Source organism: Balaenoptera physalus, assembly GCF_965194825.1.
Source record: "Balaenoptera physalus genome assembly, chromosome: 1".
NCBI lineage: Eukaryota > Metazoa > Chordata > Mammalia > Artiodactyla > Balaenopteridae > Balaenoptera > Balaenoptera physalus.
The window spans coordinates 10778338-10800395 of NC_138882.1; the positions used below are offsets into that span (position 1 = coordinate 10778338).

At 36.0% G+C, this 22058-nt stretch overlaps 1 protein-coding gene across 1 annotated transcript in view; it reads right to left on the reverse strand.

Annotated features, from left to right (window-relative positions):
* RGS18 (regulator of G protein signaling 18) overlaps positions 1-22058 on the reverse strand; it is a 46262-nt gene that overhangs the window by 15113 nt on the left and 9091 nt on the right. Inside the window, exons 2-3 of the mRNA XM_082428019.1 lie at positions 21912-22013; positions 20807-20868 (exon numbers count right to left, since the gene is read on the reverse strand). Coding sequence (XP_082284145.1) covers positions 20807-20868; positions 21912-22013 — 164 coding nt within the window. The remainder of the gene's footprint in view (positions 1-20806; positions 20869-21911; positions 22014-22058) is intronic.

Consider the following 22058-nt stretch of genomic DNA (forward strand, 5'->3'; position numbering starts at 1 on the left):
ACCCTGAAATTCCCTGTAAAAGGCTTTGTGTTTCCAGGATTGGCATGGTCCTCTTCCCCAAATACATCCACCAAAGGCACCTGACTCCGTGGAATGCACACCCCAAGGCTTGAGTGTGGACAGGACTTGAATGTGCATGCTGGAGTATCCACCCAAATGTGCAAAGAGGCCTCTCACAGTGTGGAACCAAACCATGGGTGGAAAGTGAAGGGAGGTGGGCTACGCTTATAGCGTAGAACTGGGAAGAGTCTGAGAATTTTATATTCAAACGTAATCTACCAAGTGTCACAATAGAAGGATAAAATGTCTATTTTTAACAGTTTATTAGCCTGATCTATAACTCTTAAGCATTTAGAAATATAGTATGGGGCCTCCATTTTTACTTTTTTCCTGAGCCCCATGAATGTTAGGGGCAGGTATCAAGTCTTATGGAAGACTGCCAGGGTTCAAGTTCTTGTTCAGCTAGTTACTATGTGGTCCTGAGTGAATTACTTTTCCTTTCTGTGCCTCAGTTTCTCAATATTTAAAATTAAGATAATGATAAAACCGACCTGATAGAGCTGTTTAGAGAATTAAATGTGCCAAAATGTGCAGGACGCTTAAAACAGAAACTGGCATATAGCAAGTACTCTATCTGGGTTTTGATGGGGGGGGGTGTGATGGTTATGATGATGTTGATGATTTTGATGACTATCATTTTTTTTTAGGCTCAGTTAGGTAAAGTTTCATAGCTAAAACTGTGGCAGACTCAGGATTCAACACTAAGACAATCTGACTTTAATACTAGGGTTCTTTCAACTATTTATGATATTCTACTGTTTTTGGCTAATAGTTTTTTTTTTCTCATTTATTTTTGGTTGCGTTGGGTCTTTGTTGCCGCTCGTGGGTTTTCTCTAGTCGCGCGAGCGGGGGCTACTGTTTGTTGCGGTGCTCAGGCTTCTCATTGTGGTGGCTTCTCTTGTTGCAGAGCACGGGCTATAGGCGCGCAGGCTTCAGTAGTTATGGCTTGAGGGCTCTAGAGCGCAGGCTCAGTAGTTGTAGCGCATGCTTAGTTGCTCCGTGGCATGTGGGATCTTCCCAGACCAGGGCTCAAACCCATGTCCCCTGCATTGGCAGGCAGATTCTTAACCACTGTGCCACCAGGGAAGCCCCGGTATTTTTTTAAAAATTAAACTTCTTTGAGAAAATTATAGATTCACATGTAGTTGTAGGAAATAACAGAGACAGAGCCCATGTACCCTTTATCCAGTTTCCACCAATATAACATCTTGTAAAACTGTAGTAAAAATATCACAAATAGGATAATGATATTGATATAGTTAAGATACAGAATATTTCCTTGATTATAAGGATATCTCATGTTGCCTTTTTACTGCTATACTCACATTTTTCCCACACCCAACCCCTCCTTCAATGTTAGGAACCAATAGTCTGTTCTCCATTGCTATAATTTGGTCAATTCAAGAATATGATATAAGTGGAATCATGTAGTCTATATTGTTTGGGGTGGCTTTTTTCATCTACCATGATTCACTGGAGATTCATCAATGTATCAGTAATTTGTTCCTTTTCATTTCCATGTTGTATTCCGTGGTATGGATTTGTTTAACCATTCCCGTTGAAGGTTTTGGGGGGCTATTATCAATAAGGATGCTATAAACATTTATGTATAGATTTTGTGTGTGTGTGTGTGTAGACATAAGATTTCATTTCTGTGGGATAAGAGAAGTGAAGCTGTTCAGTCATATGGTATTTGAAATAGAGAAGAGAGCATTATAGAAGCATTGAGAAAAGGTAAAAATGTTCCATCTAGTTTTTTCAGTTAAATTTTCTCAGGGACTTCCCTGGCGGTCCAGTGGTTAAGACTCTGTGCTCCCAATGCAGGGGGCACATGTTTGACCCCTGGTTGGGGAACTAAGATCTCACATGCTGCACAGCACGGCCAATAAATAAATAAATAAATAAATAAATAAATAAATAAATAAATTTTCTCAGAGAAATTCACATTTGAGTTGGATACAAACGATTTTTAGCAATCTTTCTTTAGATTTGTTCTCTACTCATAGTTATGACCCATTTCTCTTTCTGCTATCACAGGTGAGTAATTACACGAGGAAATTTCATGAGTCCTGTCTGGATTTCTCACTTGGCAGCATTTGATAATAATGATCCCCTCCTTTTTGAAATATTCTTCTTCCTAGGATTCTAGGACACCATACCTCCTAATTTATACCATGCGATTACTTTAAGCCTGGCTTAATGTCTTCTGTTCCCTGGTTAAATGTGATGTTCGCTGGGATCCTGTTCTTTACATTCTTCTCCTTTTCTCGCCTCTTCTACCTCCCTTTTCTTTCTCTATCTTCCTGTATCCTCGTCTTCTAACATTTTTCCTGAAACTCCTTTCCCCCTTACTTCCCTCTGTACTTTATGCATACTGCTGGCACCTACAGGCAAAATAAGGCATTACAAACAATCTTGCAAAACAATAAAGTTTCTCTGAGTTAAATTTTGATCTAATTAAAAGATTTTAATCTCATTACAAGAAATCATTAGAAGAAAATTTTTCTCTTCACCTCAGATATTCCTCCAGCTATTGATCTATATCTTTCTCCTTACAAAGTCTTTTGAGTAAGCTTTCTGCAGTTGGTCTCTTAATCTCCTCCACTCATTTACCTCCCCATACACTAAAATGTGGTTTCTACTCAACGCTTGACTTGAATAATTTTTACCAAAATGACTTACTGTTATATTCCATGGAAAAATATTTTTTCCAATCCATATATTACTTCATCTCTCTATGACAGCAGGCGAAGATGAGATATGTCTGTAATTCTTTTCTATGGCACATACACTCTTGAGTTTCTTCTTATACCTCTGACTACTGCTTTTCTAAATACCTCTCAGTTTATCCTTCTTCCTTCTTCCCTTTAATTCCAATTCCAGGGCAATCACTTCAACACTTCAACACAATGAATATGCTGATGATTTTCAGAAATGATCTCCAGCTCAGATCTCTTTCCTGAGCTCCAAGCTCATATAACCAACATTTGGTAAACATCTCCACTGAATTTCCCACCAAAATAATCACATCACAGATGAATTCAATATCTTCACCCAAAAGCTTCCCAGAATGGTTCCCACGCAGTGACACCATCCACTCAACAACTTACCCTGCAACCCTGACATCCTTAGGGATCCCCAATTTTCTTCTCAACTCAATTGATAATCAAATCTTGTCAACTTTATCTCCTTTATGTATCATGCATCTGTCTTTTTATTTTTATTCAATCTGGAATTACCCTTATTCAGACCAGGATCATATTTTACATAGATTATTATAACAACCTTCTAAATGGTGACTCTAACTCCAGGCTTCCCTTGCTTCCCTCCCCTGCTAACCACCCCCCAACACTTTCCAAGTTTATTATTCACATTCTAGTCAGTAATATCTTTCTAGAGTACAAATTTAATTATGTTTCTTCACTGTTGAAAATTTTCCAACAATGCCCTTAATCTCTTTCCACTCTCTTTCTCACACTCTAAGCTCCAAGCACAGTGAAATAACTTAGAGTTCCATTCATGTGCCATGTTCTCACATCTCTTTAGCTTCTATTGGAAACATTTTCTCTTCCTACTCCAATTTTATCAATCTAATTTCGTCAGGCTAATCTGTATCACCCATTGAAGTTTAAATTAGATCATTTTATCTGGAAAGATTTCACTGATCTCTCAAAAATAAGTTGGGTGTCCTTCATATATGACTTCCTACACTGGGTAACATTTAAACTATTGTGCTGCAGTTGCTTGCTTATTTTTGTTTCTCATGCTATATTGTGAGATTCATGAGGTGAAGGCCCTTGTCTAATTTGCCACAAAAATCCCCAGCATGAAGAAAGCACTCAATATTTACTTACTGAAAGAAATAAGTAATAATAGAACACATGAGAAAAAGTACAAATTTTCATTAAAAATACAAAAGTTCTAGCAAAAAAAATCTTGTTGAGGAGGCAGAGATGAGTTTGGGGATCATAATATGTTTGGAATTTGTGGGTCAGGGTACAGAGGAAAAAAAAAAGAAGAAAGAAACATGCAGAGGGTGCCTGGAAGTCTACATGCAGGTTGCCTGTAGATCCTTGGCTGAGGGTCAGGCTGTACACGGGCAGGGCAAACTCTGTGAAGCCCAGAAGAGTATAGCTGTGGTGGTGCTGAGACGTAAATGGAGATCAGGGAGTTTGCATGGGTCTGGGAGACTTTGGATTTCTGGCCCAGCTATAGTGGAGATACCCCACAAAGGCTATGTTTTTGGTATAAATACTACAGGCAAGGTCTTTGTCTTCAAACTGAGATAAATTGGAAAGAGATTGGTTTTAAATATCAAACTGATCAGAAAGAATCAAGAGGATCCACCCGTGATTTAACTGACTGCCAGAAAAATAATCTAACGCTGTTTAAAGGAAGACAGCATAATCTAGACTCCTATATCTTCCTCCTTGCTCACATACAATAAAAATTTATTAGGCATGCAAGAAATGTCTAATGTGACCCATTATCAATAACAAAAGCAGTCAATAGAAACTGACCACAAGATATCTGAAATGTTGGAAATAGCACACAGGATGTTATAAAGCTATTATTTATATATTGAAGAATGAAAAGGTTAAAAAAGACATAAGGAGTGAATAGATGCAAAAACTCAGAACAGAAATTGAAACTATAGAAAACAATCAAATGGAAATTCTAGAACTAAAATGGAAAATACCTGAAGCAAAAAGAATTAATTGGATCAGCACGCCAACAGATTAACAACTGCCTAAGAAGAGATGAGTACACTAGAAGACAGGAAGATAGAAATTATTTAATTTAGGATAGCAGAAGACTTCTCTGGTGGCACAGTAGTTAAGAATCTGCCTGCCAATGCAGGGGACATGGGTTTGAGCCCTGGTCTGGGAAGATCCCACATGCCGCGGAGCAACTAAACCTGTGTACCACAACTACTGAACCTGCGCTCTAGAGCCCACAAGCAACAAATACTGAGCCTGCGTGCCACAGGTACTGAAGCCCACGTGCCTAGAGCCTGTGCTCGGCAACAGGAGAAGCCACCTCAATGAGAAGCCCGCACACTGCAACAAAGAGTAGCCCCCGCTCACCACAACTAGAGAAAGCCCTTGCACAGCAATGAAGACATAACACAGCCAAAAATTTTTTAAAAATTAAAAAAAAAAAGGATAGGAAACTAGGGGGGGAAATCCACAATTATACTTGCAGATTTTAATTCCGTTCACTCATAAATTTATAGAACAAATAGAATGTCAATCAGAATATATAAAACTTGAACATTATCAACTAAATTGACCTAATTGACATTTATATGACATTCTACCAAATACATCTTTTCAAGTGCACAAGAAAGATTATCCAAGATGGACCACATGCTAGGATGTAAAATGAATTTAAATTAACATCAAAAGATTGAAGTCTTACGGAGTATGTCCTTTGCCCATAAGGGTTTTAATCAAAAATCAACTAGTCATTTTCACAACGTTGATTCTTCTACTCCAAGAACATGGTATATCTCTCCATCTGTTTGTATCATCTTTAATTTCTTTCATCAGTATCTTATAGTTTTCTGCATACAGGTCTTTTGACTCCTTAGGTAGGTTTATTCCTAGGTATTTTATCTTTTTGTTGCAATGGTAAATGGGAGTGTTTCCTTAATTTCTCTTTCAGATTTTTCATTAGTGTATAGGAATGCAAGAGATTTCTGTGCATTAATTTTGTATCCTGCTACATTACCAAATTCATTGATTAGCTCTACTAGTTTTCTGGTAGTGTCTTTAGGATTCTCTATGTATAGGATCATGTCATCTGCCAACAGTGACAGCTTTATTTCTTCTTTTCCAATTTGGATTCCTTTTATTTCTTTTTCTTCTCTGATTGCTGTGGCTAAACCTTCCAAAACTATGTTGAATAATAGTGGTGAGAGTGGGCAACCTTGTCTTGTTCCTGATCTTAGAGGAAATGGTTTCACTTTTTCACCATTGAGGACGATGTTGGCTGTGGGTTTGTCATAGATGGCCTTTATTATGTTGAGGTAAGTTACCTCTATGCCTATTTTCTGGAGGGTTTTAATCATAAATGGGTGTTGAATTTTGCCAAAAGCTTTTTCTGCATCTACTGAGATGATCATATAGTTTTTATCCTTCAATTTGTTAATATGGCGTAGCACACTGATTGATTTCCGTATATTGAAGAATCCTTGCATTCCTGGGATAAACCCCTCTTGATCATGGTGTAAGATCCTTTTAATGTGCTGTTGGATTCTGTTTGCTAGTATTTTGTTCAGGATTTTTACATCTATGTTCAGCAGTGATATTGGCCAGTAGTTTTCTTTCTTTGTGACATCTTTGTCTGGTTTTGGTATCAGGGTGATGGTGGCCTTGTAGAATGAGTTTGGGAGTGTTCCTCCCTCTGCTATATCTTGGAAGAGTTTGAGAAGGATAGGTGTTAACTCTTCTCTAAATGTTTGATAGAATTCGCCTGTGAATCCATCTGGGCCTGGGCTTTTGTTTGTTGGAAGATTTTTAATCACAGTCTCAATTTCAGTGTTTGTGATTGATCAGTTTATATTTTCTGTTTCTTCCTGGTTCAGTCTTGGAAGGTTGTGCTTTTCTAAGAATTTGTCCATTTCTTCCAGGTTGTCCATTTTATTGGCATAGAGTTGCTTGTAGTAATCTCTCATGATCCTTTGTATTTCTGCAGTGTCAGTTGTTACTTCTCCTTTTTCATTTCTAATTCTATTGATTTGAGTCTTCTCCCTTTTTTTCTTGATGAGTCTGGCTAATGGTTTATCAATTTTGTTTATCTTCTCAAAGAACCAGCTTTTAGTTTTATTGATCTTTGCTATTGTTTCCTTCATTTCTTTTTCATGTATTTCTGATCTGATCTTTATGATTTCTTTCCTTCTGCTAACATTGGGGTATTTTTCTTCTTCTTTCTCTTATTGCTTTAGGTGTAAGGTTAGGTTGTTTATTTGAGATGTTTCTTGTTTCTTGAGGTAAGATTGTATTGCTCTAAACTTCCCTCTTAGAACTGCTTTTGCTGCATCCCATAGGTCTTCGGTCATTGTGTTTTCATTGTCATTTGTTTCTAGATATTTTTTGATTTCCTCTTTGATTTCTTCAGTGATCTCTTGGTTATTAAGTAGTGTATTATTTAGCCTCCATGTATTTGTATTTTTTTACAGATTTTTTCCTGTAATTGATATCTAGTCTCATAGCATTGTGGTCAGAAAAGATACTTGATATGATTTCAATTTTCTTAAATTTACCAAGGCTTGATTTGTGACCCAAGATATGATCTATACTACCCAAAGCAATCTACAGATTCAATGCAATCCCTATCAAACTACAATGGCATTTTTCACAGAACCAGAACAAAAAATTGCACAGTTTGTATAGAAACACAAAAGACCCTGAATAGCCAAAACAATCTTGAGAAAGAAAAATGGAGCTGGAGGAATCCGACTCCCAGACTTCAGACAATACTACAAAGCTACAGTCATCAAGACAGTATGGTAGTGGCACAAAAATAGAAATATATATCAATGGAACAGGATAGAAAGCCCAGAGATAAACCCACGCATATATGGTCACCTTATCTTTGATAAAGGAGGCAAGAGTATACAATGGAGAAAAGACAGCCTCTTCAATAAGTGGTGCTGGGAAAACTGGACAGCTACATGTAAAAGAATGAAATTAGAACATTTCCAAACGCCATACACAAAGATAAACTCAAAATGGATTAAAGACTTAAATGTAAGGTCAGATACTATCAAACTCTTAGAGGAAAACATAGGCAGAACACTCTGTGACATAAATCACAGCAAGATCCTTTTTGACCAATAGAAATAAAAACAAAAGTAAACAAATGGGACCTAATGAAACTTAAAAGCTTTTCACAGCAAAGGAAGCCATAAACAAGATGAAAAGACAACTCTCAGAATGGGAGAAAATATTCGCAAACGAAGCAACTGACAAAGGATTAATCTCCACAATATACAAGCAGCTCATGCAGCTGAATATCAAAATAATAAACAACCCAATCCAAAAATGGACAGAAGACCTAAATAGACATTTCTCCAAAGAAGATATACAGGTAGCTAACAAACACATGAAAGAATGCTCAACATCACTAATCATTAGAGAAATGCAAATCAAAACTACAATGAGGTATCACCTCACACCAGTCAGAATGGCCATCACCAAAAAATCTCCAGACAATAAATGCTTAAGAGGGTGTGGAGAAAAGGGAACCCTCTTGCATTGTTGGTGGGAATGTAAATTGATACAGCCACTATGGAGAACAGTATGGAGGTTCCTTAAAAAACTACAAATAGAGCTACCATACGACCCAGCAATCCCACTACTGGGGATATACCCTGAGAAAACCATAATTCAAAAAGAGTCATGTACCACAATGTTCATTGCAGCTCTATTTACAAGAGCCAGGATATGGAAGTAACCTGTGTCCATCGACAGATGAATTTGTGAAGAAGGTGTGGCATATATATACCATGGAATATTACTCAGCCATATAAAGAAACAAAATTGAGTTATTTGTAGTGAGGTGGATGGACCTAGAGTCTGTCATACAGAGTGAAGTAAGTCAGAAAAATAAATACCGTATGCTAACACATATATATGGAATCTAAGGGGGAAAAAAATGGTTCTGAAGAACCTAGGGGCAGGACAGGAATAAAGACACAGACATAGAGAATGGACTTGAGGACACCGGGAGGGGGAAGGGTAAGCTGCCACAAAGTGAGAGAATGGCATGGACTTATATATACTACCAAATGTAGAATAGCTAGTCGGAAGCAGTTGCATAGCACAGGGAGATGGGCTTGGTGCTTTGTGACCACCTAGAGGGGTGGGATAGAGAGGGTGGGAGGGAGATGCAAGAGGGAGGAGATATGGGGATATATGTATATGCATAGCTGATTCACTTTGTTATAAAGCAGAAGCTAACACACCATTGTAAAGCAATTATACTCCAATAAAGGTTTTAAAAAAAAATCAACTAGTAACATAGCTTTAAAAAACCCCAAATATTTGGAAATAAAACAACACATATAAATAATTTATTGATCAAAGAAGAAATCAAAAGAGAAATTTGAAACTATTTACAATTGAATTATAATAAAAATACAGCACATCAAAATTTGTAGGATGCAGTTTAAACCGTATTTAGGGGGAAATTTACCACATGAAATGCTATACTAGTAAAAGATAAAATCTAAGTTTCTACTTTAAGAAGCTTTAAAAACAGGAGAAAATTAAAGCCACAGTAAGTTGAAGGGAAAAAAATTATAAAAGAAGTCTGTGTAAAAGAAAACAAACCATAGAGAAAATTTACAAAGCCAAAAGTTGGTTCTTCGAAAACATTAATAAAATAGAACTCCTAGTGAGGCTGTTTCATAGTAGTAGGAAGCAAATCAGTGATATTTCTACAGATCTTAGAGATATTACAAAGATAGTAAATATTATGAATGATTTTATGCCAATAAATATAAATTAAATAAAATGGGAAAATTGTTTAAAGAAAGCCTACCCAAACTGACACTGAAGTGAAAAATCTGAAACTATATCTTAATAGATTTTTATAATAAAAATACCACCCCCCCCCCAAAAAAAAATCTTGGGCCCAGATTTGGTGAATTTCATCAAACATTTAAGAAAAAAGTATTCTAATCTTATACAACTTCCAGAAAACAGTGGAGGGATGAATAATTTCCTTCTCATTTTAAGAGGCTAGGATAACTCTAATACCAAAACCTGACAAATGTAACACCAACACCACCCCCAGAAATAACGATTAACAAAGGAAAAGGAAAAGAAAATTATAGACTAATGATCACGGATGTAAAGATTCTGAACAAAATATTGGAGACTTAAAGTCAGGAATTTAAAGAGGGAGAAGCATACATTCTAGCATTAAGGCAAAATATTTGAAGTAAATGATAGCTTTCTTTTGTCTACTCAACTTATTTTCACTTATATTCATTTCTTCTATTCACTGTTCTCTAGAACTATTCCTCATGGTCCGTGATTATTTGTAATATAATAAGTTCCATATAGAATGAAGCAAGAAGAATGAATATGGTAGAATTATGGTGATAACTAAGAGGGTTTGCATTTTTAACATGTGTAGAGGTTTTGAGGGCTAAGTGCTGTTCATATGCATTACTACATTTAATACTACAACATGTGTCTGGAATATGTCCTATATTCATTTTCGTAGCTGAGAAAACTGAGATTCATATAAATTCAATTGTCCCAGATCTCACTTTTCAAACAAACAAATTGTAGAAGTATATCTTTCTCAAGAAGGCAGCACTTTCTGTCATAGGTCGAGTTAACAGTCCTCCAAAGATGTCCATGCCCTAATCCTCAGAACCTGTGACTACATTACCTGACATGGAGCAAAAGCTTTGCTGATGTGATTAAGGTTAAGGACCTTGAGAGGGGCAAATTATCCTGGATTATCCAGGTGGACCCAATCTCATCACATGAGTGCTTAAAAGTGGAGGAGGAAGACAGAGAAGTGGGTCAGGGGGATGCAGTGTGAGAAGCACTGTTGCTGCCCTTCAAGATGGAAGAAGATGGTCAAGAGCCAAAGAATGTGGTGGCTTCCAGAGGGTGAGAGTGGCCTTAGTTTAGAGCCAGCAAGAGAATGGAGACCTTGGTCCAAAACTGCAAAGAGCTGAATTCTGCCAAGAACCCAAATGGGTAGGAAAGGGATTCTCCCCAAGACCTTCCACAAAGGACAACAGCCTGCTGACACCTTGATTATTTTTGCAGTGAGATCCATGCTACACTTCTGACCTACAGAACTGTAAGATAATATATTTGTGTTGTAAGTCCCTAAAGTTATCATAGTTTGTTACACAGCCACAGGAAACTACTACAATCCTCAAATCATGTGTTACATGTCACCATTTATTTCTCCTATATCTAGAACTTGTCCTGTTTGTCATGAAGCATTGTGTTTTCATTTTTGTTTTTAATGCTGAAAGCAATTGTTTGATTATATTAGAGATCCAGGAACTTAATGTAAGAAAACAACAGCCAGAAATGGCATAACCTACAGACATTCCCTAAGTGTTAGGTATGGGATCTCTCCAAACACTACCATGATAGACGAGCCCTGTGGGCCTCTTCTACTCCGCTGCTCCTTCCATTGGTGTTTTCATTGGGGTGAGGGGAGAGTCTGCCATTTCTTTTCCTTGATAAATTGATCCTGAGCACCAGATGTTAGTGGTTAAACCTTAGCGAAGAAACTGGGAAGACAGGCAAAGGTCAGTCTCAACAAAAATTTGAGAAGGCATCATAGGACTGACATGCAACCCAGAACTTGTCCACAGTGATTAGATGCTGGTAAGATAATTCCTGGTCAAACACAGCTGTCTTAAGGAGGCCTTAGTTCTAAGTGCTTCCTGTGTAAGTCAACAAATTCTAGTCTCTTAGGAGGAGGAAGAATGATCAATGTGGGTGATATTGAGCCACTCTTGTTCTTATTTCTCTAGCACAGTTAGTGTTTGATTTTCAAGATTTATTTCTCATGCTGTGTAGTGTGCTTTGCTCAGAATGTAGCAGGAAAATATAAATGGATAATGATTCTTTGAAGCATTTTGATAGAAGATTTTCCCCAAATACCTAAAAATGTATATATTCTCAGAGTAAAGTTAATGATCTATCTCTGTTTTTATTATTTTTAAGCCAAAATAGCTATCAAAGTGAACAACGGAGTCAGACAAGTGGGTTTTACCCTGACTTGTTAACCCACCAGCTGTCTTAGGGATTACTGTTCCTTAGTGTGGTCTGTTTGATTTTCCTTTCCACAACTCTTTTACCCTCTGTAGCTCAGTACCTGAACTTATAAAAAAGCAGGTTGAGTCATTACTATTGTCGAAGATTACACTCCTTTAATTTTTGAAAACTACATCGCAGCAGCAACCTTTCCGACTTCAGGTAAAGCTGGAGCCCCAGGCTGATGACTTTAGAAAATAGGATGAATAAGCATCATTTGGCTACTGACTGGCAACAGCTTGAAAACTTCTTCCTTTTCCATTTATGTGACTACAAAGATGGTTTTGTTGCATAATCTCTGGTTTTACTTTTTGTCTTTTTTTCCCCTTCTTCTTCTTCTGTAATGATCCCAGAAGGAAACAAGGAGGCTAAGGCAAAACATGCCTTTCAACCCCTAAATCAAAATTGAAGTAGAATTTGAAATGTGGGCAATGTTTAGGTCTGTGAAAGAAAAACCTCAACAAAAACAACCATCTGTAGACCAATTGGCTTAAACCAAACTTTAAGTAGTTACGTAGTCATGCCCCAGCCTCTGGCCAGAACTTTAAAAAAATATATTGAGAATTCCCCCTTGATGAATTTTTAGTGTAATCAAAAACCGCTGCTTAGCACCCATACTTCCTTCCTCTTTAAAATTTCTAAAATGTTTGCCCTTTTTTTCCTCCAATTAACATCCACTTTTTGCTGGATTGAATCCTAAATATATGTATATTCTCTTAATTTATCTCTCATAATTATCTTCAACTGATAGATTCTTTGTATTTTTTAATAGAATTCTGAAATTTCTTATTTGCTCGGTAGCTGCTATAAAGTAGATTTCTGAGGAGAATTCCTTGACTAGATATTAGGAAACAATTGGAAGCAAGACAGCAAAATGATTGTGAGAGCATCTTCAGGTAGTCCTAATTAAAAAAGCAAAAGTGGTCGTATGGAAATGTGCACTCAGATATTGAAAAGCCTGTCATTGGGTGGTATTGTCCTGTGTGTTCATGATGTAGGTTCTGCCTCTTCCCCTCCCACAATGACAGACATTTGTCTTGTTCTTACTTGCTCCTCTGTTACTATTTAAATGGAAATTAAAGCAAAGTTAGCAAATAAAATACCTGCTATCTTACAACAGAACAGTCTGTTCCAGGTCAGACCTAGATTGGAAAGAGGAAATTAAGAATATGTTTTATTGGGCTTATGAATAAAGTTACTTTGACTCCAGTGAAGGGAAATGCTTTTTGGATTTCATTTTATTCTATCTATATGTCATATAGAAGCACGGATTGATCAGTTTTTAAATACCAAATTATTCCTCAAGCAAGTTGATAAATTACTGTGACAATTTTAGGAGGATATGGTCATTATTTTTCCTATTAATAAATCTCAATTATAAGAAACTTTTTGTATTGACACCTAGAAGGGATCATCCATAGGCCAGACAACTGAAATTGTTACTTATTAAAAATAACTTCCTTCGTCTATCTTTAATTATTTGTGAAACACCTAGTATGAACCTGAAGACTGTATTATAAACTGAAAATGCAATGATATTAATTACAATAGAAGTTTTGAGTCTTTGCTAAGGCCTTGGCACACTGCTATATGCCTTTTTTGGGGCAGTTCCATTTAATTTTCACATCAGCCCTAAGGAGTTAAGTCCTGTTCTACCCATTTATACAGAGGAAGAAGCTGAGATTCAGAGAGTTAAGTTGCCCTGAATCTTACCACTGGGAAAAGATAGCACAGGGGTTTGAATCCAGGTTTATTTTGTTTATAATTATAGAACGTTTATCTTTCAACTGCCATGAAACAACAAAGTCTTTACTGTTGAGGAATATGGAGATTAATAGGCAAGACAGGCATGTATAGACCAAGGACTAAGGAATGAGAATTGCAGGGGTGACTAATTCTGTTTGGAGCAGCAGAGAAAAATCAGCTTACTTAAGATGACTATAGAAGCCTTCCAGAAAATAACATGAATGCTACTTAAATGGTCCTTCACTAATTCACAAAGCATGAGTGAGTGTCAGCTCTGTACCAGCCGTTGTGCTTTGGAGTATCATGCAAAAGCCCTTCGTTACCGTGCTTAGGCTTGAGTTTGATACAGACATTCAAAATGAAGTCACAGCATTAACGTAAGGAAAAGCGCTGTGTGTTTAAAAGTGCTCGTGGTGAGTTAATCAAAGTGAATGGATCTTGTTGGCATAATATGAATATAATAGGGGAGAATAAATACTGATTCAAGAAACAAATTAATGATGAATGAGAAGGTAGTTCATCTATTTAAAAGTTTAAGTAAATGACTTTTAAAAAAATAATACGTAATATCGTGCAGGATTATCCCAGCACACTAGTTACTTCCTGTTTCTCTTACTCACTTGGCAGCTGCATGAAGTCGGGTCACAATGGAACCATTTCTCACACACAGGCAGTAACTTACTAAACAGTCCTTTAGAAGGAAGCAGTGGTGAAGACACCTGCCAAAAGTGCTTGATAGAACCCGGGATTAGAATTCACACTGGAAGAAGCTGTCTCGATGTGTCATACAAATATGAAATGCTTGTAATTGCATGTTGCTAAATTGAAACTCTGACATCTGTTGGAGTATTTTTCTGATGCCAAGAAACCAAATGAAACAAAAAGTCAAGGAACTCAGAAGTTGGAAACCCAAGTACAATGTGGTATCTTAAGTACTAGGTTGCCTTGCTTCTCCTTTGGTATTTGACTTTGGACCTGCCACAGAGTGTGGTGGTTACTCATGCAATAATGATTTGTTTGTGTGGCCCATTTATAATCTAGACTGGATTTTACTTACTTCTATTTTTTAGATAGATCAAGTAATTGCATGTTTGTTATGGATCAGCTTGATTCAGAAAGTTAAATTTGCAGAACCCTGGAATCCCTTATCTTGCAGAAAACGGTAACTGAAAATTGGAAAGGGCAACTTAAAAAGCCACAAGGTGAAAAGTGTAAGGAGAAGTGCTAATTTCCTTCCCCAAAAGAGAAGTATGCACTTCCTTGCAGCCTTTCCTCAAAGTCAGTAATATGTACTTCCCACAGTATCAGTTCATATTTTTAAGTCAAGGGGGTGAAATGACTTACATATTCCTTTTATCCTACCTTATTATGAATTATTCTCGAAATTAAGCTTAGTATATATGATCACAATTTAAGGTGCAAAAAGTCCAAGCGAATAGTTGTTAATAAAAAGACTAAAAATATTGGAATTATTTGCAATGACTGGAAAAAAGGATGTACAGGAAAATAAACAGGTAGTAGTTGGAAGTTTTTTTTTATTGACAGAGATTCCCTTCATAGGAAATAACCTTCTCTTTCAAATCTTTACTTATCAAGTATGTGAGACGGTTAGAAAATCTTTCTATAATCAATCATGCTTCCATATTCTAGATGTGTGCCTATAAAATCCTGCGAAACTTCTGATAAACTTTACCAGCAACTAAAAAAGTTCAAACTCTCACCTGTTATCTTCTCCAAATCTTTTTTTTTCTACCTCTATTTCTGATCTATAAAAGGCACTCTTACCTTCCTATTAATATGGAACAAAATCTGGAGATCTTTGGCTCCTTTTTCTTCATCTCCTATTTCTTCACCATCTCACTTTACAACATACGTACACATTCAGTCAGTCACCAAGTTCTTCCATTTTCTTTCCAAAATAGCCCTTACGTTGAGGTTAACTTTGATATTTGTAACAACCTTGTAGGTAGTCCTATTATATGCATAGAATTCTACCTTTCTATGCATCAGAGTTAGCTTTCTAACAAACAAACTCTTCTTGAGTTTGTCCCCAACTTGATTTTCCAATGTGATTGTTCACTACTCTTTACCTCAGTGAAAGGGACCTGCTTGCTTTCCTAGGTTATGCCCAAATCGCTTATTTCTCTAGCCCTTTTCCTGCCTTTTTCTCTACTCAGGAATAACCTTTTCCTCTGCCTGTTGAAATCTTCCCACACATCGACATAATTTCGTGTAATGATTTTCTAAAACCTACATGAAACATTGCAAGTTCTACCGGCATTTTTTAAACTATTTTAGCCAATTGTTTTCAAAATCATGTACTATCAGCAGCATTGTTTTACTTCCAAAGCTGTCTTACACAGAACCATATAAATATATACATACAAACACAAATATGTGAGTGTAATATACATATATGTGTAATTTTATTGGAATTAATTGATTTGCTAAATTCATATTGGTAACATTTATTTTCATAAAGTCAATTGGTAAGAAGACTGATAACTAAATTTGAAATTGATGATTATGAATGACAGTCTGATACTGGTTTTTGGTTTATTCTTTTTGTTTTTCTTAAACAACATTTAGAAATTATTGATATATATGGTTTTAAATCATAGATTTTTATGATTCATTTTGCAGCTTCAGGCAAATTTGTCAATAAACAGGGAAGGCAGGAAAAAAATTACCCTAATATCTGCAGAGAAACAAATGAGGAATGGAAGTTAAATTATTGATGGACTGCAGTGTATTAAATTTACTGTATAACATATTTGAGTTCATTTTTTAAAATAGACATTTACTTTTAGAATAGATTTACAGAAGAGTTATGAAGATAGGACAGAGCTTCCACACACCCCACACCTCCAGATCCCTGCTATTATTAACATCTTACATTGGTAAGGTACATATGTTATATATATTTTTTATATATATAAATTTATTTATTTATTTATTTATTTTTGGCTGCATTGGGTCTTCATTGCTGCACGCGGGCTTTCTCTAGTTGCAGCGAGTGGGGGCTACTCTTCGTTGTGGTGCATGGGCTTCTCATTGCAGTGGCTTCTCTTGTTGCGGAGCACAGGCTCTAGGCGTGTGGGCTTCAGTAGTTGTGGCATGTGGGCCCAGTAGTTGTGGCCCGCGGGCTCTAGAGTGCAGGCTCAGTAGCTGTGGCGCACGGGCTTAGTTGCTCCGTGGCATGTGGGATCTTCCCGGGCCAGGGCTCGAACCCGTGTCCCCTGCATTGGCAGGCAGATTCCTAACCACTGCGCCACCAGGGAAGCCCCTACATATGTTATAATTAATAAACAAATACTGATACATTATTATTAACTAAAGTCCCTACTTTGGTTATATTTCCTTGGATTTTACCTTCTGTGCTTTTTTTAATTTTAAAAGAGTTAAGCTACATTTTAGGAATGAAATATGAATATAATAGTGGAATTATCAAAACATTCCATGGATTCTTTGGTTTCTGTGGAACACAGCAAAAACACTGTTCTTTCTGCTTAAGTTTCAGCTATTACCTGTTACCCTAAGCCACCCTTTTTCAAATTATATTTCTCAATAAAGAATTACTTTCTCTCTAGTTCGCTAAATAAATTGCACTGTTTAATGCCCCATGCCTATGTTGGCTTTCTGCTTGGATGATCTCTTTCTCTCTTTGTCCAGCTAGTGAATTTTTGATTAATCCCCTAAAATCTAGCATAAGAATCATCTACTCTATGGCTCCTTTCCTAAAGATGCTAATAATTATTCTGCAGTGGTTTTAGTATCAGGCATTTTTTTTTCAAATAAATATTCAAATTTCCGATGTATTTTGTTTGACTTATCACTTCACTTCCCATTTGAATAAATGTAATACAATTTCCATTTCCTTTATATAGATATGGCATACAGAATTTGAGAAACTTACACATTTAACTAAAGGGAAATTCTATAAAATCTGATAGAGCAAGGTCTTGAAGTGTGTGTGTGTTTGTGTATGTATGAGTATAGGAACTTTCCTTTTTTTTTCTTTTTGGCCTACAGTCAAGTCAATAGAAATGAGCGGAATTTGACCATTGCAACCATGAGACTTTCTTACGTGATTATTTTAAGCTTTATAATTTAATATTACAATAAGATTTGCAATTTAGAATAACTGAATTTGGGGGCTTGATTAAAAGAATACCATTAACATAATTTTTTGTGAATCCAATATAATTTAATTAGCACTTTGATCATGAGTGATGATAATAATGTCCAAGTGGGTCAGTGCTGATTTTTGTTATTCATGTTACCCCGTCTAGGTTCAAACTGCTGCGATTTTACAGAACTTTAGTATTTCCACCAGTAGAGAACAGAGAGGAGCAGATTTTTTTCTATTTGGTTTTGACTACTTGTAAAGCAACATGATTATAGAATGCCAGGGGAGGATTTTCTGTAGGACTAATTACCTAGAGAGAATCTATATTCTCTCTAATGGGTCGTGAGAGTATGATGAAATTATTATATACCAATTTATTAAGTTAAAGAAAGAAGTCCAGCTTATATATTTCTTTCCATTGAAATTTAACCCTGTAAGTGATGTTTATACAGCTGGGAGCAGGTTGCAAAACAGAAAAAGATTATTAAATTTATTGTTGATAATTATTTTTCATGATAGCAGAAACCATTTACATTTGTGTAGTGTCAAACAGTTATTGACTTCTTGCAACCTAAGTGTCCATCAACAGATGAATAGATAAAGAAGATGTGGCACATATATACAATGGAATATTACTCAGCCATAAAAAGAAACGAAATTGAGTTATTTGTAGTGAGGTGGATGGACCTAGAGACTGTCATAGAGAGTGAAGTAAGTCAGAAAGAGAAAAATAAGTACTGTATGCTAACACATATGTATGGAATCTAAAAATAATAATAATGGTTCTGAAGAACCTAGGGGCAGGACAGGAATAAAGACTCAGATGTAGAGCATGGACTTGAGGACATGGGGAGGGGGAAGGGTAAACTGGGACGAAGTGAGAGAGTGGCATGGACTTATACATACTACCAAATGTAAAATAGCTAGTGGGAAGAAGCCACATAGCACAGGGAGATGAGCTTGGTGCTTTGTGAACACCTAGAGGGGTGGGATAGGGAGGGTGGGAGGCAGAAGCAAGAGGGAGGAGATATGAGGATATATGTATATGTATAGCTGATTCACTTTGTTACAAAGCAGAAACTAACACACCATTGTAAAGCAATTATACTCCAATAAAGATGTTAGAAAAAAAAAACAAAACAGAAAACAGTTATTGGCTTCTTATTCATCATCTCATTTAATCCTGACAGAAATTTATTTCTATTGGAGCTAAAGACATTGTGCTCTCCACTTACAGTTGAGGAAGCTGAATATGAAAGTGATTAAGAAAGTGATTGTGTGGCAGAAGAGAACCAGAACTCAAATCTCGAAAGGGACCCAGGACTAAGTTTTCCTAGCAACAAATTTGTTTATATTATTCGAGCACTTAATATTTACCAGGTGATGTGCTGGGTTTGGAGATCCACAGATGAAAAGACATGTTTCCTTATAATAAACATTCAAACTGGAAAAAAAAAAATGAATTCCACTTCTTTTTTTCCTTGCTCTGACTAGTGAAGAGGCTCAAGGGCTGAGTTGTGCCCAAATGGTGGAAATAATAGGAGATTAAAAGAAGAAATAAGTTTGGGAGGCATGAATTAGGGAGGAAAGTTTTACACAGGTTGTAATTAGATAAATACCTGAACCAAGACAGTGACAGAGGAGATAATGAGAATGCAAGAATTTTAACAAAAGTCAAGAAATGGGTGGATATTGGGAATGAAGAAAAGTTGAAGAAAGCTGTTCACATTATTTTTCTCCAAAATAGGGAGTGATAGAGCATTAAGGTGAAATGAGGATGGAGTAACACATTAAATTTTTTTCAGCATGAACTTCCTTTCTTACCACTACCCTCCATTTTCACTACATCCTTGCCTAAATTTAAGCCTTGATTTCTCTACCTATACTTTTCTTTCTCTGAGTCAATATTACAGTTCAGAGGCAGAATCTGTTTTCATTGGAAGAGGGAAAGTCTTCAGGGAGAGTCTGCAGAAATAGGATTCTCTGTCAGTAAATCCAGGGGAAAACGAACTGGTCACCAAAACCTTACAGATAGATGGACAATTAGGAGAAAATTACAGGCCATGAAGACAGATTAGAAAAGTTGGTTTCATCAAAGAGTGCACAGTACTTGAGGCTGAATTGCACGTACTGCACTCCCAGCAATAGGAACTCCTGCTTCCCGTAGACACCTTAGGATGAGAAAACCACTGGCAATGCTGTAAACAGTAGTTAGCCTTGGCCAACTCAAAGAAATGAGGTAAGGAATAGAAGAACTTGGAGATACAAATAAAAGCTGTGGGCTAGAGGAAGTGTGTGGCTATTTGGTAGTGATAAAGTGTTGCTTCTTAAGCAGACTCTGCCTGGTTTAATGTGGAAAGCAATGAACCCTGTGGTTGCTTAGCCTCATTGCCTACTCAGTTCAATCTGTCAGTTTTGCTCCCTGAAAGAAATCGTGGACTGAATAAAGGCAAGAAAAAAAAGCTTACTCAGCTGTTACCTTATGAAATTGACTCTAAGGATTAGCAATCCAGGCAGCCTGTCCTCTGACCCGTGCTTGGACAAACTCAGTTTTTGTCCTCACTTTCCATCTTGTCTACAAAGCTCCACCTTAAATGCCCACCTGATTCTCAACTACTCTGCAAAATTCTGATGACTGATGCGAAGAGTGAAGCATTTATAAAATTAAAACAATATATATTTTCATGAAGGTTTCCTAAATGTCCATGAAAAGAACTACTTTAGATTTTTGATCACTTAACAGTAAAAATAACACAGATAATCTGGGATTTAATAAAACCAAGGGTCTCATTCACAAACTAAAAACACTGAAAATGTGAAACTATTCATCCAGTACCAAGAAATATTTCATCCACCATAAGTAATTCTTAATAAAATAAGAGGATTTTTAAAATACTCTTATTAGTTGACTATTCTATTATTTATTTTTGTAGATCAAAAACTCATATTGCTGTAAATTATCAATCAAACTAAATTTTTATGACAACCTGTTTTGTATAGTTACATACATATTTTGTATACTTTTCCATTAAAGAATAAAGTATTTGGGAAAAGTAGCACTAACCTTTATGGGAAAGCAGTTTGTCAAATGATTCACCCCATATCACTGCTTCTTCAGGAGAGATTCTGTTCAAGAAACAAAATGTTTTATAATGGAGTGTGCAGAAACTCTACTTGTGAATCTGCTCTAACATGTGCTATCACACTGTTCTTTTCAGTCATATTTCACAGGATTTCTCCTTTGATTATTGTACAGTGGAAATTGTATTTATATTGGAAAGTTCAAAAACATTGGTCAACTTTCTTTTGGTTTTTGCCTATAAAACAATGTGTTAAAATAACATTATTTTCTCATGAATTATTTTATTTTCCAGGGAAAAATAATCATGTGTTAGGTTAAAAACAAAGAAATCAGGTCAATTATCTTTCTTAATTTGGCAAATAGAAGAACCTAATCTAACAGTGTCTTTCAGTCAAACTTTTTTAAAACTGCAATTTCCTTGAAACTCTTACCAAAATATGCAACAATTTTTTTTTTTAAACAGATACAGGAAGTTTGACTAATGAAGTTTTAAAGGGGTAAGAAATAGGAAGCATTTTTAATACAACAAATATTTTAGAAATGTTGATAATTGAGAATTGAATATGTTTGTTTTGGATCTTTTATTGGTCGTATTTCATATTTGGAAAAATTTATATTATCCTAGTGTATAAGCTTATTCCATTTTCTGTTTGAACTAAAGAAATGGCTAAAAGTTACAAAACATCCCTTTTTGTGCTTTACTTGATACTGTACCTAGGGCATTTTTTCCAAACTACTGAAGAAAGAGATGAATAGCACTTCTCAATGACATTGTGCAAACTTTTAAATTAATGAGTATTTCATCAGTTTAAAATACAAAGTGATGAAGGAGTAAAATATATCATTTAAAATTGACAGGTATATAATTTTAAAAGAGCATCTTTAAATTTTTATGAGATTACTTAATTCAAGCTATTAAAATGGTTTAATTTTATGGAATATTTCTAGTTTTTTTGAAATGAGATCACTAACCTTCCTTATATTACTGTGTAATATCCAATAAAATGGTAATCCCTAATTTCCTCTTTCTTAAATCTTTAATGATAGAATCAGCAAATGTCCCCCCAAATAATTACAAGTTATTCACCTTGTTTCTTTGGCCAATTGCCCAGATCTGCTGGAAAGAGTATCTTCGTGAAACTCAGGTTTCTGCACAAGAAGACTTAGCCTATTTCTTTTTTCCTTAGCTCTGTAATGAAAAGGCATTAGCTTCAGGACAAGTTGGATGACAACT